Here is a 25,676-nt window from a genome sequence, read left to right as displayed (position 1 = left end):
CAAACACTTATCTGTAGTATTGCTGGAGAGGAAACAAAGATTACAGTAACTAAACTTATTCTGTTTGTACTGCACTTTGTTGAAAATTACTAGTTGTGCAACTGTATATTTAGTAGGCGTTATTGCATCATCTTGCAGTTGAAAAAGGTAGGAAGAACAAAAAATTTGCAAAGCATAGAAGTTGATGTTTTTAAATACCTGTCTGATTCTAGGTTGGTTTGGGGTTGTTGTTTTTTTTGCTTTTGAGACATAAATTTAATAGTAAAAAAACATGTACAAGCGTGGGAGAACATTAATTTTGCTTAAACTAAAAGTCAGTTGTGTTGGATTATAAGGGGGGAGGGGGAGAGCCAGAATCTGCCTTAGAACTACCACCTTACTAGGTCAACTGAAATGTCACAAAACAGCATGCAAGCTTTCAAGTGTTCCCGAACATTTAATCAGACCGGATAGTAAACAAAGCAAGAGGATGGGGGGGCATAATTTGGGTTATTTATTTATTTAATGTTTATATACCACTTAATCATAAAAATATATCACAGTGGTTTACAACAATATAAAACCTTTCTTACGTATCTTTAGGCACCAGGCAAAAACATTTCTCTTCTCCCAGGCCTTTTGCTAATTAAAAAATATATGGCCTTTTAAAACTTCGGAAGGGTATGCTTTTATTTGTTACTACGGTATGTGTTTTTATATTGTAAACTGTCCTGTGATCCTCAGATAAAAGATGGTTTAGAAATTGTAACAATACACATCAACTTTGTGATTAACAAAGTAGGATATTCTTCCACACACAAAGTCTGAGCAACCTTCAAAATAGAAGTATTTCCTCTACACTGACTGCTTGAAATTACTTTCTCATAAACTTACTTAGCCTTTGACTGAAGAGCTGAGACTGCCATAGAGGCTTATCCTCAGAGCAGTTGAGGTAAGGTTGAAGCATAGCACAGGAATGAGTGGTTCCTTATCTTCGGCATAAGCAGAACTTGTTCATTTCACCAGTCCCTCCAGCTTCATGCAAAGATCCTTACTCAGTACTTGAACCTTACAAACTTGTCTTTGTAGGAGTCTTTTTTCGGGGGGGGGCAGGGGGAATAGTGGTGGTCTATTTTATTGACAGGCTTCCACAGTGACTAGGCAGGAAGCACTGAACCCTGTTCCTTCCTAGTGCTACTAAGAGGCAGCTTAACATTGCCATTTTTACACAGTTAGTCCACATGGAGTATGGCTGATTTATCTAGGAGCCCACAGAGCCAATCTGAGTTCAGAGTTTTTGTTTGTTTGAAGAAAGCCACACTTCACAACTTAAAATATCTCCCCCATGATATAACGAAAGTAGTTTAAAATGTCACTTCATACTGAAACATAATTGTAAAACTATGTAACTCTTATTGATATGCTTGCCAGAGTTGTTGAGTATAGGAATTTAGCATGTGTTTTTACCCTGGCAGCTTCCTCAAGATCATTAAAGTTAATGAAGAACTCTCCCAGTAATGAATGGAACACTGAAGCAGGCAAAGTAAATGAATTGGATTCTGATGAATGCAGCCTGAGTAGCAGTACTCCAAGTAGCAGTTGCCATACCACCGATAGCATCCTGGAATCTAAAACTTTGTCCCCCGTGAAACATCTCCAAAACTCTGCATCAGATTTTTCAAACAGTCCTGTCAAAGAATCTGACATTTTAAGTGATGACGAGGATGACTACCAGCAGATTCTAAAGAAAGGGAGTCCCACAAAAGACATAGAAATTCAGTTCCAGCGGCTGAAGATTTCTGAGAATCCTAGTGATGATACAGAGGATAAGTATTCTTCTGAGAGTGAGTATGGAGAAGGGCGGAGGGTGGGTGATCACCCTAAACTAGTCAGGGCGCACTTTTGCCCTATTAAACGGAAAGTGAACAGCACAAGACGTGACAAAGGAACATTACTGGCAATGCAAGAACGGCACCAGTCTCTTGATAGCCATCCAGACGCTGCAAGTTTTGACCTGAACTCTATTTTAGAAAGAGAATTTAGTGTACAAAGTTTAACTTCAGTGGTTAATGAGGACTGCTTTTATGAAACAGTAGACAGGCATGGAAAGTCCTAGCTGCCTGATTCCAGCATCACCACATACAGATTTACATACTTTAAAAAGGGTGATTATTGTAACTTGAGAAACTATTCAGTTTAATGCACTACTGTGTTTTCCACAGAAGTAGTTGTAAAGGCTTAAGTTATTTTAATTTATTGTGGAACAGAAATTTAGATTGAGCTGTTTACGATTCAGGGCAGTGTAATCTCATTTAAATAAAATTAAGAGATGTTTTTAAATTTTTGAAAAGGGAATGAACTCTTGTCAATACCTATGTTCTTTTGAGAAAGCTCAAGCAACTTTAATTCGGGGCATTTAAAGCAAAAAATATTTTTAAATTCATCTTAGAAAAATTAAAGTCCTGCACTAAGATGTTTATACTTGATTTTTATATATATGTAAATATAAAAAAGCCTGTACTGTAATCTTACTGTATTTTTCATTTTTCTCTACAAGCTTGTACAGTAAAATGCTAAATGCAATTGGTGTGCTTTGTTTTTTATACTGTTCTCTCTTCAATGAAATTCACATACCTTAGTTCAAAAAGGCTTAACATTCCAACTTAGAATGTATTTCATTCCACTCGACAGAAACACACATGGTTACTTTTCTAGAATGAGCTAGATCACGTCATCCTTCATCTTGCAAAATCTGCTCCTCTTCCTGTTTCGCTTCTCTGTCAATTCATCCCTATAGTTATATGTAAAAAGTTTTGGGTCTTCATCACACATTTTTCTATAGACATCACAAAGGCTTTTAAAATGAAACATGGAAAGTTGAGTCGGGCGCAGAATTGGATCAACATCTGCCAGCTTGAGTAGCTGTTCTGCTTTTTCTAAACGTTCAGCTTCTGGAAATAAGACCCTGAAAGAAAATAATAGAGATAATCCAAGTGAGTTTGTTAAATGGGGTCTCTTCCTTTATTCAGGTTTTTTAACCATCAGAAACAGTGACCCGCTTCAATAAAAATACCTGACCAATCCATGATAAGAATAGTTGCCTGCACTAGGTGCAGTTACCCCACATTGCTGGTCTACCACACCACACCCCAATGGAACCATCTTATGCTGCTCAATCTTTTCTCTATCTCCTGTACTCTGCCCCCTCACTCAGTGGTTGGCTTTCCTTATCCAATTTTTTGCCTTCTCTGCACATCACTTAGAAATTTTACTTTCTCTTCCCGAACACTGCCATTCTCTATGGAAAGCTTTAGTTCTAAAATGAAAAGCCACAGAGCTCAAGCTTGCATTGACATCCTAACCATAAACCAAAGATGTCTTTATTTTGTCTTACAAGTCAACATGGAAACAGCAGCACTAAAGTATCACAAGTTTAGTTTTCAGCAAGCAGCAGATCAGTTCACTTTAAAAGTCAGGCCACACTGTTAAAATTTCTACCATAATGAAAATTCCCCCTCCCAGTTCCTTAAGGAGGGGTGATGCTACAAAGAAAGTCTCACCCTTTATCCCAATTAAGTTTCAGATAATAAACAGGCACCAAGGCCTCATCTGCTGATTGTAGGGCATAGAGGTGCGGTGACAAGATGGGGTTGTGTCCTGGCATTTAAAGCAACGTTGGGGAGCCAGTGGCAATCCATATATTCTTGCACTCCAATGCCCATCATCCCCAGCCAATCCAAATTGCAGCCCAGCAGCAGGTTCCATATGCTTGCATTAAAAGGAGTGGCTTGCATGCTCTGATTCCTGTAAACCTTTTCATCACAACTATGGCCACTACTTGTCAGCGGGCGTTAACTGTCTGGTCTCATTTTTGCTTGGTGTACTATGGTCTGGATTGTGAAGTAGATGCTAGTTAATAGAAAGGAACTAGGCCTGGATAATTTCTCTCTCTCGTTGTAGGCCTATAGAGTGGCATGGGCAGTGAGTGAGTGTGTGTGTGATTGTCACTGTTTATTCTCAGAGACATATCTGAAGACATTTACTTTGTTTCATGTTCCCTTACCCAATAATAAAATTTATGATGTTTATTTATTTAAAAGGTAAATACACACATATTTTACCGTCAAAATAATTGAGATTTATATCCACTTGTGATCCACTGGTCATGAAAAGCTCACTGATTCACACCTGACACCTGACATAACATGGGATGACAAGCAGGGTCTGTAATGGTGGGACTTCAAAGGAATGATCAGCAGCTTAAGATGAACTCCCGACTGGGTGCATACCTTGCTCCAGCAAAGGAACAACCAGCCTTCAATGGAAACTGGAGGTTTAAGGAGCAGCATGGAAGGGAGAAGACCTCCTTCAGTAAAGCGAAAAGTTAATACCAAAGGACTCTCAAACAGCCCAGCATTGTGCTTTGAATTTCCCACAAGTGGGGCTGCAAAGCACAACATTGAAGGAATGGGTTTCCCAAAACCCAAAACTGACTGTGCAGGCAGTTTGAAACTGCACCAAAATCCCTATTTTTCCTTAGCTAAAATCCATTAACTTGAGTTCTGAGTCAACGTATAAACAAAACCCCTGCCTGTGCTCAAAGCTAACTCCCTTATCAGTCAGTGACGGCAATGAGTGACCTTGCCAAGTTCCAGTAGAGCAGGGATGATGCGTCTGTACCTTATCTTATGTCGTGACCACAAAGACCACAGACCCAGTCCGGGAACAAAGCCAAAAGCGTGTTCTCGGGGATGACGACCTCTTCCTCCAAGATAAGAGTAGGAAGAGGAAGATCCTTTTATGGTCAGAAGTACAGGAAGGAATTCCCTTTTATGGTTATGAATACCAGAGCAAGAACATATGTGATGTCAACCTGTGTACATAGGCTGACATGGTTGGATTTATATGGGAAGGAGGGAGAGGGTGCCTGGAGGATTATATATACTGCATGAAACTTGTTATTTCTTTGGACTTGCTGTGGACTTGATCACGCAAGTGCCTTCTGCTATCCGGAGAGCAGAATAAACTCACTCTCTGAATCAACCTCGGTGTCATTTGACTTTCTTCCTCCTGTCCCGGAGCAACGCAGACCCAATCAGTGAACTCCAATAAGGCTACAACATCACTTGACCTCACTAGGACATCAAGTGATTGACAGGTGGGTGGCCCCAGCTACATGTTACATTTGGCCTTCTTATGGCTGGGGAGATAAGGATCTGGCCCAAGGAGGAGAAAATGGTTCCCAAGTCCTCCTATAGATAATATGAGATGCAAGAGCTCTTTCTGAGGAATTTGGTCTATGCTGGCTATTTCACACACCATGCTGCCTTCTGTCACCAACTAAAGATTCCCATGAGTGAAATTACTTTGCATAGCCATTGTATTAAGAATACCATTCTGAAGATTTTTTTAAAATGTATGTAGGGAAAAGATCTCTTACCGTACACTTTGATGACAATATTTCCTTCTGAACTGAAACACAGTTCGGACAACTTTCTCCACCAGCTTAAATGGCTGTTCTATTTTTGGTTGCACCAACGGGGTAAAATGAACGACAGTCACATCCACCTGTGAACAGAAATAAAAACAATGGATCTAAGAAAGTATATGAGCCTAATGAAAAGTTACAGTACAAATAATAAACATTCGAAAAAGTTGTTAGCCCAATTAAACTGCCAAATAACAAGACAAAATGGTTATCATTCTGAAAAAATTCAAGCCGGGTGCCCACCCTAGTTCCTGTAGCAGGATGCAAATTATGATGTCAGGTAATTAGAAAAACACAATTAAGAGCTGCTGCTGAATGTACAGAATATCCTGTTGGCTATTTTGATTCCTTCTATAAGGGCTCTACACTGCAGTTTGGATTCAAAGTCCTGTAAGGAAAAACCTGGAATAATTGCATTTACCTTGAACAAATCTACCCCAAATTCACATCAACATAAAAACTAGTAATTGCCAAAGTCATCCTCGTACTACAATAGTCATGGATGATGGGAGCTGCATTCCAGCAACTTCTGCAGAGTATCACCTTGGCTACCCCTGTCCTATTTTCATATATGGTGACAGTTCATGGATAGGCATTCTTAGGAAACTCAAACTGGTCCCCTTTCACAGGTAAAGCAAAATGTTTATGAGCACTTTTGCCCCTCAAACTACACTTTGTGAAGGAGCCTTGTAAGATCAGTCCTGAAAGACAATACAGTTTCTGTGTGTGTCTTTGGAAGATTCTATGGTACCAAAACAAAGTTTTTGACTCGGAACCAAAACAAACAATGACTTGTGTGAATAATTGTGTAATCAATAGCAGGATATGTCTTGCAATGCAGTACCACAAATGATTCATTGGTTATGTTGCAGTAGGTGAAACCCTATGAATAAGGGCAATACAGGAGATAGCAGTTAAGAATTCTACTGGCTTTTAAAAGGAGCATGTGCAAAAATATTGCATGAGAAGAACAACTCTGGACTTGGAGGTTCTTGTCCCCACACAGCCCTCTTCCACTAGGTCAGAAACAGTCATTCCACGAGCAAAAGACTTCCCACTTGCAGAAGTGGAATCCCATATAAATAAATATTTTGGATAATATCATACAGGTTAGGTTCAAATTGAAACTAAGATATACAGAAATAAAGTACATTAGAATGTTTTCTTTCCATGGAAATACAAAGCAATTCTCATTACTTCATTATAGGCTTGGGCTCTTAGAATACTAGGAAAGCTGCTTTGTTACTATGGGAACGGTTATAGAAAATGCTGTTCCCTTCTGATTGGATGCTTTGAAATTACTAACATTATATCCTATTTCTTCGTTGTGCATACTAGCAGGCTGAATTTCAAAATCTAACAAGGTACACACAAGCATATTTTAAAACTGCTGATAATCATACCACCTTCACCTTATTTTGCAAATGTTTTTTGTAAAACATAAAATTACAGCTAAGAGAAAATACTAGCTCATCTCACTGAGGCGGACCTACACCCCAGCCCCCAAACAATTCTGTCACTTCTGTTGCCAAAGCTTGTTGCCCCTTCTATTGGAATTGTTTGCCCAAACAGAAACATCTACATTTATTTATTGGTTTTTTATTTTTAGTAAATGTACAATGCAAACTCGTAAATATGGCACCACCAATCTATATTATTCAGTCTACATTCTTTCCCACCTTTCAAGCAAAACTGAAGCCTGCATTTTCGTCAAGGATAAGTATATGCATACAGGTATGTTTCATTATCCTTGCTTCTCCCATATGTCTCTTGACATTTAGAAAGTTTTATACTACAGTATAGACTTTTCAGAGCAGATACCTGCTTCATTTGTTATGGAAAATTCTGTAAATGCCATACAAGGTCAGTGCTAAAACTATATGGCCTAGGCCCAGTGTACCTGAAGGAGCGTCTCCACCCCCATTGTTCAGCCCGGACACAGAGGTCCAGCGCTGAGGGCCTTCTGGTGGTTCCCTCATTGCGAGAAGTGAGGTTAAAGGGAACCAGGCAGAGGGCCTTCTCGGTAGTGATGCCTGCACTGTGGAACACCCTCCCACCAGATATCAAAGGAAAAATAACTACCAGACTTTTAGGAGACATCTGAAGAGAGCCCTGTTTAGGGAAGCTTTTAATATATGAAGGACTATTGTATTTTAATATTTTGTTGGAAGCCACCCAGAGTGGCTGGGGAAACCTAGCCAGATGGGCAGGGTCTAAATAATAATAATAAAAAATAATAATAATAATAAAAATAATAATAATAATAATAATAATAATAATAATAATAATAATAATTTAAATAGGTCAGTTAAAAAAACTACCACACTAGCCTTTAGCTACAAGAACCCCTCTGAGCTCCTTTAGAAGAAAAGTGGGGTATAAATGTAGTAATAATAAAACTAAACAAAAGTTGGAGACTTCTGTCAACTTAGCCCTCTCCTAGGCTAAGCAGCGTCACCATGACAGAAAAAAACTATGGAGAAATAATACACAATGTCTTGTAGGAGCATTTTACCTGAGCCTGAGAAAGAACATATACCTACCATTTGCTCAGGATTAGTTCCCATGGATTTCAATGATATTTACTTGCTATTAAGCATGGCTAGAAATGCAGCTTAAACTAGTCTACAATTCACTATCTATATAAACCAGGATTGCTCATTAAAGAAATGCAATAAAACCCATTTATACAACAATCTGTCTGCTCTTGAAGCTTAAGTACTTATTGCAAGTTCACAAAATGAGTTAAGGAAAAACAGCCAATGGAGTGCAGTGCCGCATGCTGTTCTGGGGGTTCTCCTAACCTTCTCAAGCAGATTGGGGGGGGGGAGTGGACTTGCATTGCACTAGTGGGATTCATTGCACTGATTTCCACTACCACAACAACTCTGTTGAATCTCCCACCCGCAGAGTTTCAAAAACTGCTGGCCCATCATGGCCCTGGATACGTCTACCTAATTACCTGACCAGGGGAATAAAAAGAGAAATAATTATGATTTACCATTCCATCCCCTTGCTGCTTTACAGACATTTCTTTATTTGCAGAAAGGATGGAGCGTCTGTGGCCCTCCAGCTTTGGTGGACCCCAACTTCCATTAGCATAGCCAATGGTCAGGGATGGTGGGAGTTGTAGTCCAGCAGCATCTTGTGGGTCAGTTTCCCCAATTTAAAGGAATATTAGTCTAGCAACTTCATAAATGAGTTACAACCACATGTACTTTTGCTGTGCATTTCCACTGTCAGCCATGGGGTCCACTGAGTAAGCCATCCATTTCGATGCTTTAAACAAATTTAATGCCATTAAGTCAAATACATGTGCAGCCCAATGCTATGAATGTTTACTCAGGTGTAAGTCCCACCGAGTTCAATTAGACTTACGCCCAATGAAGTGTTTTAATAGAATTGTAGTACTCTCCAGACATGAAAAGCTTCCAAGTGTTTTCAAAGCACATGAGACCAAAGAAACAAACCCCTATCCTTATACTGGGCTGGAGAAAGGAAGGGGTTTATCCTGTTGCTACAATAAGCTTCACTCCCAAGCAGCTTCACTCCCAAAGCTCAATCAGAGACCCTGTCGCAGCCCAGGGTCAACCATTACTAAGCCCAGACACAATCACCAGAGGCTGCAGAAATCAAATGTGAAACTGCATTACTGTGGTATGGATCAGCCTTAAAAACTCAACATTAAAACTGTTCTGAGAGGAAAACGTAGAACCCCATTTACTTCCAAGACTAACGAAGCAAGGGATAAAATTATGTAGCTGTCAACTATCACATGCTACAAACCACTGCCTTTTCCTTTTCTACACACTGGGAAGAGTCAGACAACAATAGGGAGAACTCATATTTATCTTGCTGCACAATCAGCAGGTTTCCCTTCCCACTTTCTTTGCTTTTTAGTCTCCCTCTTGCTGACTTGTCAGGATCTCCTCGACAGTGCTCTGTATTTAATCACAAAGCCTCATCAGCATTACTACTTTATTTTGCCTTCTGGTCTTTAGGGAAAGGTGACTAATTACAGAAAGAACTAGAGAAGGCTACAAGCTACTAGTAGCAGGTATGTAAAACTCAGCCATATACCTTTGTCACTTTAAATAGATTTCTGCACCATAATTAATAGCAGGAATTATAAACTTATTGTGGGGGATTTGGGGTAGTGGTGGCTGTTTGCAATGTAAATTCTGATTTGCAGGTGCAGTAAAGGTCACTCTGAAGTTTCATTTCCTTATAATTAAAGCAGCTTTTAAAATATAGGGTTTATGTTTTTTGAAATACATATTGCTCTACATTTCTCCTGATTTCTAAACTACTGTCAAACGTTCATCATAGAATCTAGAAATCATTGTATTTTTAGAATTAAGGGTTTACATGTGTTTCTTCCATGATAGCTTTGCATGTGCTCCTTCAACAAAGTATTCCCCCCCCCCTTCAGGGCAGATTCATTAAACAAAGTCGTTCTTTATTCTCCAGTAGATGGTACTAAGACAGGGAATGGGCAGGACTGCTGTGGTCATAGCATCAGAGAGCTATTTTTGTTTAATAAAAAAAAAACCCAATGCATTTTTTTAATGAAGAGAGATCTTTACATTCAAGAGAAGTTGTTTCTACGACTTATACTGCTGAGAAAGCATCCTGAATCTCCCATTTAGCAGTAAGTACTGAACTTCATTAGACTCTGTACATTACAGTTTATGGTGTTTAAAAATGTTCTAACCAAACATTGCAGTTTAATGTGCATGTAATTTAGTCTGCTTCTAGCAGTTATTGGGATAAGCTGCCATTCCTATTGTCATCATGCTTGTTTTAATTTTTAAAGCTGCTGAAATGCAAAATCTGAAGCAAAGATAAACAGTAAAAGAATGACGGGTAGACAGTGCCACGCAGGGATGGCTCCATTTCCCACCCTCGCAGCCTATGAAATGGATGTGGAGTAAACAGGGGCACCTGCTGTGTGGCAGATCCATGGGTTGGTTGGTAGCCTGCTGGTCCCACAGAAATATAGACCTAGTTAACAAGTCAATCTCTTTTGCTGAGCCAAGCAGCCCTTTAAAGATGCAGCAAACTTTCAAGCTATATAAAACTATATTGTGGAAAATTGAGGCTATGAGAGGGTAGAAAGGCTCTTACATAACTGTTTTAGGTTGGACTGTTTTAGAAGCAGATATATCTGTAAGCTGCCTTGAGTTCTAATCTAAGAGAAAGGCAGCATAGAAATAAAATAATAATAATAATAATAATAATAATAATAATAATAATACAGTATAGCTCTCCTGACCAACTTCTCTTACTGATACCAACTTCTCTTACTAATTTCTCTTACTGAGAAATTAATAAAGCAAAATTTCCTGAAGTTGTCAGAACCAATCAAGATTTTCTGCCATGGCAGCAGTTCCATAAACTGATCACTAACTGGATGTCACACTTTTCAAAGACTACCAGAAGGGCAGGGAAGAATGCGTATCTCTGCATTGGTGGCAAATGGGGCAGATAACTAAATACAGTTTCTCTGCTGAAAAGGGGAGAGAGGGCAAGGAAACAGAAAATTGTTCTGAGTAGCCCAGGTGATATTTAGTCCCTTTGGTCCATGACATAATCAAAAGATGCCAAGAGAACTTCACATCTGCCAGAAATTTGTTTTAATGTACCTTCTGAAAAAAGAAGTTAAATTTTGGATCACAGGGGACAGACAGTGACTCCCTTCTCTACACAAGTTGCAGTATAATGTGTGTGGTAGGTAGTGAAAAGGGTACTTTGACTCATACAACAGAAGAGATGGCAATTAGGGTTTGGGGGAACTGAGCAAGATTTGTTTAGAAAGCTTATTAAAGTGCTTCTTTAGCTATAAAATCATTATCCAGAAAATAAAATAGCTATTAAAGGACAGACAACATCAATTATATAAAATATATGTATAAAACTAATTTAGTTTCTTTCTCTGGTCCAAGTAAAAGTTAAAATCAGCAGATGTCAGTCATAACAGATGTCATGCAAATGCCCCCCCCAAAAAAAAACACACAAGGTGGGCAAGCCATTGTTCTAAGCTTGTTCTAAGCATAAGTGCACGCAATGCAGTATTTACAGAAAAGGTCAAAAGTTCTTTTTTCTTAAACCACTCTATTCTTCAAAATATCTACCTAAGCAAGTAAAAAAAAAGGCTGTTTCAGCATAATGATGTTTTCATGTTTTTAAGATGTTGGCAGCACATTTTAGATTCCAAGTCTTGTTATATACATGAGAAATGTACAAGCTGAAGAATCCATTAATTACTGGATTCTGGATATGCTCAGGCTTGTATGTCAATTACATGCTGCTTTTAACAAGAGATGTTAGCTCATCTACCATTCAGTATAAGCCCAGCATTTCAAATTCAAATATATGTATTTTAAAAAATCCTAATTAGTCCTACTGTTGCTTCTATCATACAGGTTGGTTCCAAAGAGTACACACATATGCACTGAGTTAGACTACTAGCCCATGTGGGCCAGCATTATTGTTGCACTAGGTAGCAGCAGCCCGCCCCCGAATACACTTTGTGCACTTTTCCACTGAACCCAAATGGTTTAAGAGGTACTGACCCCATGTCCATTTCAATGTGGCAGGAGATGGGATGTTTGCAGGCGCAGAGGGCCTAAATGTAACACCTAGAGCAAAAATGTATTGGAATTCCCCAAGCCTTTCTGCTTAGACCTTCAAGGGGTTCACTGGTAAAGTCCTACGAAAATTAATAGACCTGCAATTTTATCCACCCTGTTACTAAGTGATACCACCCAACTTAAGTCACTGGCACTATTTAAAAGCTAAGAATGCCAGTAAGTGGTCTTATGAACAGCAAAATTAATTAGATGAGCTTGCATTCAATACTTTAGGATTAATAGTATAAAACTAATGACCTTTCTCTATACAGTGGTGCCCCGCAAGACGAACGCCTCGCAAGACGAAAAACCCGCTAGACGAAAGGGTTTTCCGTTTTGGAGGCGCTTCGTAAAACGAATTCCCCTATGGGGTTGCTTTGCAAGACGAAAAAAATCTTGAACCCCCCCGCGGGGTTTTTTCGCTTTTTTCGCCCTTTTCTTAAGCCGCTAAGCCGCTTATCAGCTGTTCCGCTGATAAGCCGCTTAACAGCTGATCGCTGGAAGCCGCTTGACAGCTGTAGCGCTAATCCGCTAAGCTGTCAATGGGCTTGCTTCGCAAGACGAAAAAACCGCTATACGAAGAGCCTCACGGAACGGATTAATTTCGTCTTGCGAGGCACCACTGTAGTTAGAATGCTCAAACCTCCTCTCCTTCTAAATCCAATTCATTTGAATTGGAATTAAAAGTAATAATAACATTATTATTCTATAATTTTAATTATCATGGCTCTTTGCCCAACAAAATATATGAAACCTAGAGCTTTATAAGAGTTTTCCATGTACCAGGCATCATTTAGACTGCAAGGAAATGATCCAGCTAATGTTAAGCACATTTAAGTATCACTGATTTCAGCGGCAGCGTTGATTTCAGAGTTAACATGCAGCTGACCTTGCCATTTAAAACCAACAAAATTTAAATGTACTTAAATGTAGCTGAATCATTCTTTCAGTCTTTACCAATAGCTTTATTTACTCTTAGTTATTGTGCTATATCAGAGGTGGTTAGTTTGTATCAAGGGATAGGGTAAATTTAAGTTTCTAGTCCAGGGGTTGGCAACGTGCAGCCCACAAAGACCGTTTTACCGGCGCACAAGCTGCCCAACTGAGCCATCTGCTCAGGAAGTCCCCCGCGTGCTGTGCTAAACCAGCGCAGTGCAGCGCCGGAAATGGCATCTGCGGGCGTGCAGATACCAGAAATCGCTTCAGTGCATGTCCAGACACTGAAAAATGCTTCTGCGCAGGCGTGATTTTTGTCATCTGGGCATGCACAGAAGCGATTTCTGGCGCCGCGGACATGCGCAGACGTGATTTCCGGCATTGCACTGCGCCAGTCCAGCCCATGGACAATCTCTGTGGGAGTGATCTGGCCCATGGCTGGTAAACCTTGCCAACCCCTGCTCTAGTCCTTGGGAATTTCAACTTCTATATGGCCTACACAGAAATTTGAGCTTTGCTCTTCAGAAAATAGTAAGGAAACAGATTTTTTGTAAAACAACTTGGGACCAGTTTACCTGAAAGATTGCCTCAATTCATATATGTCTACTCAAACACTTTGATATGAAGAACTGCCACTGTTACAGGGGCCACATAATACCTATTCTGCATTTGTAAGAAACCAATCTTTTAGTGCTGCAGCACCCACGCTTTGGAACCCCCTGCCTATTGACATCAGACAGGGGCCTTTACTGTGCTCTTTTTGATGCCTGCTAGAATCATTTTCATTTAGATAAGCCTACTCAGATGGGTAGAAAAAACATTGATGTGTGCTTTAACCTGTTTTTAGTTTACCACTGATTTAATTTAAAGAATAATTGTTTTAACTGCTTTTATTGATCATTTTATTCTTTTTGTAAACTGCTGAGGTTGTGTTTTTTTAAAAAAATGAAGCAGTGTACAAATTTTATGAGATACGTATATAAATAAAAGAGTACTTGCTGAACCATTAAAAACCATGTAAATGGGGAAAAGATTGTACTGACCTAAATTTCCAAGGATTAAAATTTCCTATGGAAACTGGGAAGAAAGTATATACTTACAAGCCATTGCTTTAGTTAACTGTAGATTTGAATAGATACCTTCTTCTACTTTTGTGCCACAGAAGCGAGATGGCCACTGAGGGCAAGAATAGCTCAATTTTGTATTTCTGTGTTTTTTGGCATTTACATGATCCTGGTCTTGTGCCTTCAGTGTTTCAATTTGAGTTTTTTGAAGTGGCAGAATATTGAAGGGTAGTTCCTTGTGCTCAGTCGCTCACACACTGTTCATTTATAATCATTTCTGTTCAAGTGCCCTGTGTACAGCTGCTCTGTGCTTTTGTAGCCTTCTCATCTGCTGCAGGGTCACGTTCAGTCATTCATTCAGATAGCAGTGATTTTAAATGCAAGTGTTCTAGTTTGCTCATTTCTCTTTCCTTTGCCCCTGCCACTTCCCCCCTTCCTCCCCCTTCTATCACATGCGGACAGCTATAGCCGTGGCTGGGGAGCCATCAGGCATACAAAGGTTTACAACAGGAGAGGAACAGGCAGACAAAAGGTGACAGCACATCTCATCATGGCATCAGCAGCTCTACAGTTCTTTGCTTTCATTCTAGCCTTGTTTGGCGTTTTCGGTGCAATTACAGCCACCTTGTTGCCCAACTGGAAGGTGAACGCAGACGTAGGTTCAAACATCATCACAGCCATAACTCAGATGCAAGGACTCTGGATGGACTGCACATGGTACAGCACCGGGATGTTTAGCTGCACGTTGAAATATTCAATCCTCTCCCTCCCTGTTTACATCCAGGCAGCACGGACCACCATGGTGTTGTCTTGCATCCTCTCCACTTTTGGAATCTGCATCGCCACGGTGGGGATGAAGTGCACTCGGCTGGGAGGAGACCATGACACCAAGAGCCACACTACATTTGCAGGAGGAGTCTTCTTCATCCTTGCAGGTATATTCGGCTTGATACCAACAGCCTGGTACACGAGAGAAATCATTTCAAATTTTCTGGACCCAACAGTCCCAGAAAGCAGTAAGAATGAACCAGGAGGAGCAGTTTACATTGGATTCATTTCAGCAGGACTTCTGCTCACTGCAGGTGCCATCTTTGGCACTTCCTGTTTTACAAAGCAGCAAAGAGCATGGATTTATCCCAACAAAACACAGCAACAGTTCCCAGCTGCCCAGCAAGAGAACAACACAGGCTACAACCTGAAGGATTATGTGTAAATACAGTTGTCTGTCTGTAACTCAAGGCTCCTGCTCAGTTGTGTGTGTGTGGGGGGGAATGTTTATTGTAGTTCTGGGTTTTTTTAAATATCGAAGAAAGTTTTTTGTTCTTGATGCAAGTGTCATAATTACACTCTGGTATGGTATGGGGGGATTTAAATCACTGCAACAACCAATAATTTATGTTGATATTGCTTTGCAACTGAATTGTATTAGAACAAACAAACAAAAAGAATGGTAAAAATGTGTACTGTACAGGTTGTTTTTTAGCATGTGAAAGTTAGATATCTGTAATGCGGCTTACTTAATTTCAACACAACTCTAATTTTAATTAGGATACCCGCCAAACCTACTCTGCCTTTATGTGAAACCCTATGTATTGTTTTTAAAATTGTAGCTTTCATTGTCAATACCCAACTACCATGGTAACTAAATTTCTTCATTTAAAAACAAACAAAGCCTCGTGTATTTGCATATCAGAGGCTGAAGACACTGCTTCAGTTGTTGCCAAGGCTGCCCCCTCATCTCCTGACCACCTGCAGCAGATTCCATTTTTATGTTTTTTAAAAAAATGTCTACTTAGCAGTCTGCAGCTAATTGAAGGGTTAGACACAGCTCAGGACTAAGAAATGGGTGTATCAGCAGCAGCCTCTGTAACTTAAAGAAACTTAAACCCTCCAATTTCATGCTCCACTTTAAAAATATTTTTGTCTTCTCCTTGACTTCTGTATGTTATACCCAAGTCATTGCATGATTTAACTAACCAAAATGCATCTGTTCCCAATCTGTTCAGAGCTTCAGTGTGATTTTAACCTGCACATCATTTGGTTTCTTTAAATCCTTTATTTTATGCAAACTATTTACTATTGGATCAGAGTTACTGGCAATCTGCCACACAAAGAGTTCTTGCAGGTGATAGCAACTCAGTTTGCAATTACTTTGTCAGCATGATTCACTTGGTTAATTTGCCTTGATTCTCATAACCTTCTTTTTAACATGCTGAAATGATTATTAGTCACTGTGGGGAACCCCTCATTTCTATTCAGGAGGCGAGGCAGAGTTTGAATCCTTTGGTATATAAGGGAAGGAATAGAAAAGAGACGTTTGGGCCATAACTTGGGACACGTGTAAATTTGCATACACAGAGATATTCTAGTGCAAATAGAATGAGTTTATATTTCACTAAAGAATATGGCTTGGCCTCTTGTAAAAGATGAGCAAGATTATTAGTTCCATATTAGTTTTAATTTTTCTACCCATCTTTCAAATATTAGCTCTGAGTTGGAGATGTAAACAGCTCTTCATAGAAAAGGTACAGGAAAAGGGCACTAAAATGAAAAGGGAGCTGAAGTAACTCCCATACTAAGAAATGATGCAATATTTGGGTCTTCTTAATTTACAAAAAAGGTGAGTAAGAGGGGACATGCTAAAGGTGTATAAAATAATATCTGGTGTGAAGAGAGATGTTTTCTTGCTCTTTCATACTACTAGCTACTAGCCAGGTTCATTGAAGAAGGCTGAATGGTGAGAGATTCACACGCTGCATAGTTAAACTGTGGAATTCACCATCACAAGATGTGGTGATGGCAACAAAGTTAGACTGCTTTAAAAAGTGATTAGACAAATTCACAGAAGATAAGGCTATTAATGACTACTAGCAATGATGGCTATAGGCCACCTTCAGGATCAGAGGCAGCATACCTCAGTTGTTTGCAAACAACAATAGGGAAAGGTCTATTGCCCTAGTGTCCTTTTTGTGAACTTTACAGGGAAGTCTGGCTGGCCACATGAGAAACAGAATGTTGGACTAGATAGGCCTTTGGTCTGATTCAGCAGGGCTCTTAATCAAATGTGAAACGTGTTTTAAAAATCAAGAAACTTGTTTCATTACCCACTATAGATTGATGGACAGACACACCAAGAATGTACCAAAGTTATTTGGTGATTGCAGTGGTTCAATCTTAGGTCTGTAAATAATAAGGTGTCTACCCCCCCCCCCACCGCCAACAACTCTTTTAGGATCAATAAATAAATACTGTCTTATTTTTATTGCAAATACCTGTGATACCTAAAAAAGCTCAGGTGTGTTTTGGGGCTTTTTACAGTCCAATGTATATATTTTTTCTTAAATAAAGAAAAGATATGCCAAAACTTAAACCAGGAGAAAGAAGATTCACAGAAATATTAATGTTGCTACTTGGTCATTAAGATAAAGATCAAGATCATGGTATGAAAGGAAAACCAAATACAGAATCCTCCACATGTACGACACCCACAGAGTAAGACATATAATCCAGACCACATTACTCCCCCAACAGGGAGATCCAGGAGCAAACATAGACCCCAGAAGAGAATACAAGCTCTACTGAGCTACACTGAGCTACAAGCTTGAACGTAATAGTTATTCCAAAGCAGTCTCAATTATTTCAGTGGGTTTAATTCTCAAACAAACAGTGGTGGTTTATCAGTGTAAGCAGGCCATCATTTTCTCCAATGCATATTCGTAGCTCTCTTTAGAATACATCAGAGTTCAAGAAAATATTTGGGGGTTGGGCTGGGGGGGATCCAGCAAAAATATAAAATATGATAGAAAACAGCCTGGCACTCTGAACTGCTTCTGTACACTTTGTGTATTAAGCATCCTATCTGTAGAATTATTTAAAAGTTTGCAAAACTGAAACATATTGTCTGAACTTAAGGACTGAAAGGTAGGTTTGAAGGTTCCATTAGCACAAATAATACAATATTAGAGCACTACAGGGTCATTCCAGCTAAACGCTTAACAGGCTCAGCTTTTAAAAAAAGAAGTGAAAATACTCTGACAGAGTCTACAAAGACACAGTGCTGAAAAATGACACCAAGCAATTGCTGCCAACAAAACCATGTCAGAGCAAACAAAATGCCACATACAGAAAGACAGAGAAGGGGAATAGTCATTAACAGTGAGCACCATCCCTAAAGGCATATATTCTTGCTACAACATTCATATAGAAAGACACATCCAGTACAAAGGGGGGGGGAATAGAGCACCATCAGGAAAAGAGCAGATGGCACCACATACTAATGCAAATGAAATTAACATACACAACTCTCCATTGCTACCACCATGGTGATCTCAAAAGACAAAACAGATCTGCAAGACAAACAAGTACCCTGTTGCTGGCACAAATGAACATTAGCATGACACAACAACAGCACATGGCTCAATAGGCCAAGAGAAAAAAGTACAGACTAGCTCAGTCTCTGTTCTTCTCTCCTACAGACGAAAAAGACCATCTCCACTATGCAAGAAACAGGAATTATCACAAAGGGACGTGGGTGGTGTTGTGGTCTAAACCACAGAGCCTAGGGCTTGCTGATCAGAAGGTTGGCGGTTTGAATCACTGTGACGGGGTGAACTCCTGTTGCTCGGTCCCTGCTCCTGCCAACCTAACAGTTCGAAAGCACGTCAAAGTGCAAGTAGATAAATAGGTACTGCTCCGGCGGGAAAGTAAACGATGTTTTTGTGTGCTGCTCTGGTTTGCCAGAAGCGGCTTAGTCGTGCTAGCCACATGACCTGGAAGCTGTATGCCAGCTCCCTCGGCCAGTAAAGCGAGATGAATGCTGCAATCCCAGTCGTCCGCAACTGGACCTAACCGTCAGGGGCCCCTTCACCTTTAGGAATTATCACACCTGAAATCCTAAATGTCTTACACAGAAAATATTCTACTATTTCGCACCAAATTCTGAGAATCCCCAAGAGTGCTGTTCAGTGTTTATAGAGGGGTATTTCCAGATGCACAGAGAAAGGGGGAAAGGCAACACTATACAGAAAACCTCGCAACCTCCATGGGGGTTACATTTCAGGGATAGCACCTAAAGCCAAAATCAAAAACAGTCAAACCTCATTGGGTTCAAAAGCCTTTTTTCCTGGAACTATGTCCCCTTTCCAATTTTTTTTAAACTGCCACACACTTAAATCTGAATGTGCGTAAGTTAAATACATTTAAGTTGCAGGTTTGCTGTTACTGCATTTAGAAAGAAAATCATTTTCATGCATTAAGCTTCTTACAGTACTTGAATGACTTCTGATTGTTTCAACCTGACAATGTAGATCAGTCTTGGGCTACTACATGACCACTACCGCTAGGAAATTTGCCTTGCTTCTGTATCTCTTTAGTACAATAACTACAACCCGTCATCTCATTACTAAAATCACGAATGACTGATTTAGTCTCTATACCAACCTTGTTGAGTGAATTTATGAAACATGTTTGTCACATTTGTATCCTAGTTTCCTTCCAAGGAGTTGAGAACAGCATACATACAATTTATCAGATGAGGGCCAATAAACTGAGACTGAATCCCAATACAAACATGAGGTTTTGTGAATTGGTTGTTTCAAGATCCAAGAATTAAGCAGGTGCATTGATTAATATCCCAGATTAATCTCCCAATTAATACTCAATTGACACTGCACTGAGAAAATTTCTGCTTATCATTTTAAGTCAGCTTCAACCAAGCTTGATTGGCTCCACTGCTGTTAGTGTTCAGGAGCTTTTCAAAGCAGCATCTGACAACTGGGCTTGTAGCAACTGAGTTGAAAATGACTACATCAATTTACAGTGGTACCTCTGGATGCGAATGGGATCCGTTCTGGAGCCCTGTTTGCATCCTGAAGCGAACACAACCCACGTCTACACGTGTCACGATTCACAACTTCTGCACATGAAGCCATTTTGAGCGTCTGCACATGCGCGAGCAGCAAAACCCAGAAGTAACGGCCTCCATTACTTCCGGGTCGCCGCGAAAACGCTCAACCTGAAACACATTTAACCCGTGGTATGACTGTATATTCATAGCAGTGCTATAGGTTCATTCATCCTCTGCTAGTGCCAAGCTTAATCTTCAAGTCTGCATTCCTAGTCTGGTATTTGTCACCTCCCTAAACCTTTACTTAGATCCCATGTTGACTGTAACTGGCTACTAATCCATGGGCAAAAGCAGCTTTTCAGATTACATTCTTTCTCTGGGCATCTGTTGGTCAATCCTCAAAGTGCCAGTTAGCTGTAAATCTTTAAATTCGTGGTACTGTCACTGATCAACACTAATGCCTATAGTTTCAGGAATTCCGTGCAATTCATTTTGCTTTGGGGGATTTTCCTCACATGGCAGGAATCACTTTACAAAGGCAGGCTGTATTAAAATTGCAAAAGCATTTGAAAAGAGGTACCATTTGCAAAGCCATGGTTCAAAATGGTCAGGTTGAAGAATTGCTGACAATGAAGTTGGTGATACAATTCCCCAGTCTTTCTGAATTTCAAAATATCACAAACAAATCATACTAGCAATCCAATTCTGATACATATTCTTCAGCAACAATATTACTGTAACATGCTGGCTGATCTATTGACCCATCTCTTGCTTTTGGCTACGAGACTGGTACAAGAAAACTCCTAAAGCTATGATAAAAACCAGACACACATGATTTGCCTGATGAATTCCTGTCCTTCTCAAGAGCAGGGGGAAGCCAACTCTAGGCAATATTTGCCTCAGGTAGATACAGTCAATGAGCAATTCCCTTTTCAGGATCTTTAGCTCTAAATCTATAGTTGTGTGTGATTTTAGCACTCATTCAGTCCAATTTCTCAGAATCAGACAGCACATTCAGCTTGCATTTATGTGTTGGTGGCTTTGCCATTTTAAGTTTGAAGCTTTAATTTCTAATTCTTAGTACTAAAGAAAAAAGAGACTCACCTCTGGCTTTGGGACAAAAGCTCGACCTGGAATTGTGAAACACTTGTGAACAGTGCACAAGTACTGAGACATAATGGAAAGTCTGCTTCGCTGCCTGGCTCCTGTACTAGCTGTCAATCTCTGTGAAAGAAAAGACTTTTTGGTGAGAAAATTCATTCCAGCTAATTAAGCATTAACTTCTAGAAATTTAACAGGTGATATTTAACTCGCTAAAAACAGAAGAGACTTTCAGAACATTCTCTTAATCAGAAAAATGACCAAAAAGCTTCTGAAGATGTCCATTAATGTCTAAGAAGGGCATGCATTTTATTTATTTATGTAGCGCCCTTCACACAAGCCACAGGCATATAGATAGGCATATAGATTCTTAAAACCAATAATCCTTAAAAACACGTAACAAAGCGAAGGGCCCAAGCTGGGCTGGAAAGGACAATCCCAGCCACAAGCGGCTTGCAGTCCATGCTAATCAATGCCAAGAGCAAACCCTTTTTTCAAGAGGGATCAGCACAGCTCAGGAACACAACTGGAACCAATCCCAATAGGGCTTCCACTTAGCATCTAAGTTAGGCCTACTGGACCAATTTTGACCGATGGCCCAGATATCCCCATATCTATGATGCAAGTAGTGAACATAACTTCACTATGAGTCTCTTATACAGTCATACCTTGCGTTGAATGTGCTTCGGGATGAGCGCATTCAGGTTGTGCTCCACAGCAACCCAGAAGTAACGGAGCGCATTACTTCACAGTTTCACCGCTTGTGCATGCGCAGACGCTCAAAATGATGTCACGCGCATGCGCAGAAGTGCTGAAAAGTGACCTGAGCACGCGCATACACGGGATCCCGTTTGCATCTTGAGGTACCACTGTACAAACAGAAAAGGTCCCTTTGTTTGCTAAAGAGTTTTTCATCTAGCAAAGGTATCAGATAATGAAAGATGAAATAGGTTTTCACCAATTCCCCCTTCGCCCTAAAGCTCCCAGCATCATTATCCACAATGTACTGAAGGGTTTCCCAACCCACCAGATCAGATCTTTGGGAGACAAAGGAGGGAATTGGCAAAAATCACCTATTCTGTTAATGGAGGATCTGTTGGGTCAAAAGCCCTTCTGCAAACGGATCTGCACAACTGCATTCCACATGTTATTCCTGGGACTAGACACTTGGAGCTTATTCCTGCAGTGTAATGTTATCTGCACTGGCATATCTGAGCTCAGTTCAAGATACTGGTCCTTGAAATAATGCCTTCTGAACTGGGTATTTGGATGAGTCCTCTATATACGCCTCATGTATTCCAATTAACACATGAAAACTGTAGTTTGGTGTATGTCTATCAGAAACAAGCTCTTTCCAACAGGCAAGCTCTCCCCAGTAATTTCAGGCATCAGGCTTTTTCAGAAATCTTTAGGGACTTATTTCTATGGTTGCATTTACAAAAAAAGAACAATGTTGGGCCAGAAGCATAGAAACAAGAATTAAAATCTTCTCTTAGTCATGAAGATCAGACATTGCATCCCTCATCTCTCTCAGGGAAACCTACTTCACAGGGATATTGTGAAAATAATGAAAGGAGGAATAATATACAAAAGCCTGAGCTCTTTGAAGGAAGGACTGAATAAAGATGTACTTAAACTTGAAAGTGTGGGGAGAAAAGCTTTTAAAGACCAGAAAACTTCCACCAAATCTAGCTCATTCTATTACCATGATCATACCACTGCATTTCCTGTAGCTTTGTTCCTAGCAGACAAGCACAAGAAACTCACTGTGGATGCTATTTTCCATCTCATTTAAGCTACATTTTGTGCAGAAGCACTATAATCTACATGTCACACATAAGGGAAAAAATTGATCACATATACAGCTGGTTACAGCTATATAAAGCACAGACTCTTTATTTCCTCCTAGCTGCCAACATACTGTTCCCTTTCATTTCCAACCTATTTCAGAATTACAAGTCTCATCCACTGGCCAGATCACTAAGCTTAGAAAGCAGTTCACACTATCAAATATTTCAGCAAATGCAACACAGCATTTGTGCCAGAAACCACGTGGATTGAAAACTGATAAAAGGGATTTGTTTTGTCTCACAACTGCAGCATCTTAAGAGGTTGGTGCTGATGATGATCCTTATATCATGGCAATAACATTAGGAACTGATATTCAACATTCATAAATTGCACTATGTAAGATGCAATATATAAAAGGCCATCTTCAATACCAAATATGACTGAAACAGTGACTTCAAGGTGCCGGTAGCATACACACTTCCAAGGGGAGGAAGTGCCACAGACAAGGTGCCACTACAGAAATTAGCTCATTCAGTGTCACTACACTGGGCAGCTTTCACTGGTGGTACAGAGAGTCTTCACTGCATTTCTTAAGGCTCCAGCAAGATCATATAGGGAGAGGAACTTGCTCAAGTATTTGGATGCCAAGTGGTTTAGAACTTTATAAGTTAACAACATTTTGAACTGGGGTTGGTAGTGTATAGGCAGCCAGTGCAGATTCTGCAGAACTGGAGATACGTTCTCCTAGTACATTGTACTAATAAAAATTCTGAAAGTTTCTGCTTCCAGACCATGTTGAAAGATAGCTTCAAAAGAGTGCATTACAGTAATCTAGTTGAAAGGTTAACAGAGGATGGATTACTGCGGCAAAGTTATTCTGGTCCTGGAGTGGTTGTAGCTTGTGAACGAGCTGCAGCTAGAAATAGGCACTCCTTGCCACTAACACCACCTGGGCGTCAAAAGACAACGAGGGATCAAGAAGTACCCCTAAACAATGTACCAGCTCCTTTGGGAGGAGCACAACCCTGTCAAGACTAGGCTATATTATAAATTTCTGGAGAAGAGAACCAATCAACAGTTTAGGTTAGATATGCCTTAATTTAGAGAATTTGTACTTGCAGAGCTGCCCTCCTAAAATAGTGAGCAAACTCTGCCATCAACCAAATTTTGGGCGACCAATGTTGAAGTCAGAAAATAAAGTTAGGAGTGTAATTCCAGTCACAACATTTATTTACTTTTATAGCTCAGTGCATAGGAGGCATGCATGAAGAACCCATGGGATCACCAAAAGAAGGGTTCACGTCTGTAAGAATACTGCTGGAGAGTTATTTTGCTGCTAGTATGAGGGGAACAAGCTTTTTTTCAAAGGAGGGGACCACAGTCCCAAGGAAAAACAGAACCCACAACAGGAAGCACAAGGGTTCACCACCACATACTCTTTCCAAAATCGAATTATTGCCACATACTTCCATAAGAGGTGCACCGTATCTGCCACAGGTGACTTTCAAAGGCAGAACCTATTATGTATGGATTTACATACTAAAAAGGCACAGAGTTGGTCCCAAGTTTCCACCCAACTCTTGCTCTTTCTTTGGAAGTTTATTGCAAGCTTTTTGATTATGCTGGCACAAATGTATTGTTAACGCAAGTTCCCGCCCCCCGCAACAAAAAAACACCATATAGCACTGTGCTCAAATAGCCTGGAGGACTCATGGGTAGGATCGTTCTGTTGGACTCTGATATGCATAGTCTAAGTCAGCTATTTTGACAGATGTCTCTAGTTTTTGTCAGAACTTGCTTATGAAACTACTAGTATTAGTAGTAGTAGTAGTAATACTAGTAGTACTAAGCTATTTATTTATTTTGTTTATTTTTATTTAGGAAGAAGACGAAAAAATGGATTCCCCCTTGGAATGGTTGTGGATGAAAGTGGTAATGGTTCCACTACTGTGTTTTCATCCTAAGAATGAATTCAGTAAACCGAAAAGCCAGAACTAAGGAACTTCAAAATAATACCTCTTGCACTTGGAAGAATTTAGTCTAACTTTTATATTAGCATAGCATGCAATATAATTTTTGTTACAAAAAGTTTTTCCCTACAAATCTTGAAGATTGAAAAAGCAACACACTAAGATGTACAGCAGGGGTCAGCAACATGTGACCTAGGGGCCAGATGCAGCCCACGAAGACCGTTTTACCAGCCCACGAGCCATCCCTGAACCAAGCTAAACCGGCGCAGTGCAGGGACTTGCTGAGGAGTGCCAGAAATCGCGTCTGCGCATGTGCAGATACCGGAAATTGCTTCTGCGCATGCCCAGACGCCTAAAATAGCTTCTGCGCAGGTGCAATTTTTGGTGTCTGGGCATGCACAGAAGCGATTTCTGGCACTGTGGACATGCGCAGATGCCATTTCCAGCGTCGCGCCGGTCTGGCCCACGGACGATCTCCGCAGGAGTCATCCACCCCATGGCCGGTAAGCCTTGCTGACCCCTGACGTACAGCATATTAAATGTCTCAAAAAACACAGAAGCAAAATTCAACTAAGACATTTCTTAATTTACATATTAGATCTGTTTCTGGTTTAATAATTTATAAGGAAGTAAGAAGCAAACTTACCTCCCCAACTTCCTTCTGAAAGGTCAATGTCATCTGTGTTCTACCATATCTAAAAGGTCCATCTCTCTTTGATATATTCTCAAGCCACTTGATTATTAGGGGAGTTGAAACACTAAAAGGTAGATTTCCTATAATATGTATGTCTGGTGGATCTATAAGAAAGTGTGAAAGAAAACATTTTTTCATATCTCTATGTGATTAATTGATATTTATGTAAGAATGAA

General features: G+C 40.0%; 3 protein-coding genes across 9 annotated transcripts in view; 2 read left to right on the top strand and 1 right to left on the bottom strand.

Moving 5' to 3' along the window:
- TIAM2 (TIAM Rac1 associated GEF 2) overlaps positions 1 to 2,095 on the top strand; it is a gene marked incomplete at its 3' end in the record, with an annotated part of 132,492 nt that extends 130,397 nt beyond the window's left edge. For all 4 annotated transcript variants that reach the window (XM_081905118.1, XM_081905116.1, XM_081905117.1 and 1 more), the window contains one exon: positions 1,455 to 2,095. In XM_081905118.1, coding sequence (XP_081761244.1) covers positions 1,455 to 2,095 — 641 coding nt within the window. The remainder of the gene's footprint in view (positions 1 to 1,454) is intronic.
- A 605-nt stretch (positions 2,096 to 2,700) lies between these two features.
- The window catches only part of TFB1M (transcription factor B1, mitochondrial), a gene marked incomplete at its 3' end in the record, with an annotated part of 31,176 nt that continues 8,200 nt past the window's right edge, over positions 2,701 to 25,676 (bottom strand). For all 4 annotated transcript variants that reach the window (XM_081905225.1, XM_081905222.1, XM_081905224.1 and 1 more), the window contains exons 5-8: positions 25,453 to 25,604; positions 21,049 to 21,168; positions 5,420 to 5,547; positions 2,701 to 2,944 (exon numbers count right to left, since the gene is read on the bottom strand). In XM_081905225.1, coding sequence (XP_081761351.1) covers positions 2,701 to 2,944; positions 5,420 to 5,547; positions 21,049 to 21,168; positions 25,453 to 25,604 — 644 coding nt within the window. The remainder of the gene's footprint in view (positions 2,945 to 5,419; positions 5,548 to 21,048; positions 21,169 to 25,452; positions 25,605 to 25,676) is intronic.
- On the top strand, positions 9,489 to 17,739 carry CLDN20 (claudin 20). Its single transcript, XM_081905235.1, has 3 exons — positions 9,489 to 9,517; positions 10,042 to 10,118; positions 14,562 to 17,739. The coding sequence occupies exon 3, from the start codon at positions 14,650 to 14,652 to the stop codon at positions 15,310 to 15,312; it is 663 nt and encodes a 220-aa protein (XP_081761361.1). The 5' UTR covers positions 9,489 to 9,517; positions 10,042 to 10,118; positions 14,562 to 14,649; the 3' UTR covers positions 15,313 to 17,739.

Source organism: Podarcis melisellensis, assembly GCF_964234715.1.
Source record: "Podarcis melisellensis genome assembly, chromosome: 3".
NCBI classification, from domain to species: domain Eukaryota; kingdom Metazoa; phylum Chordata; class Lepidosauria; order Squamata; family Lacertidae; genus Podarcis; species Podarcis melisellensis.
This window is presented reverse-complemented; position numbering and strand designations above follow the sequence as displayed.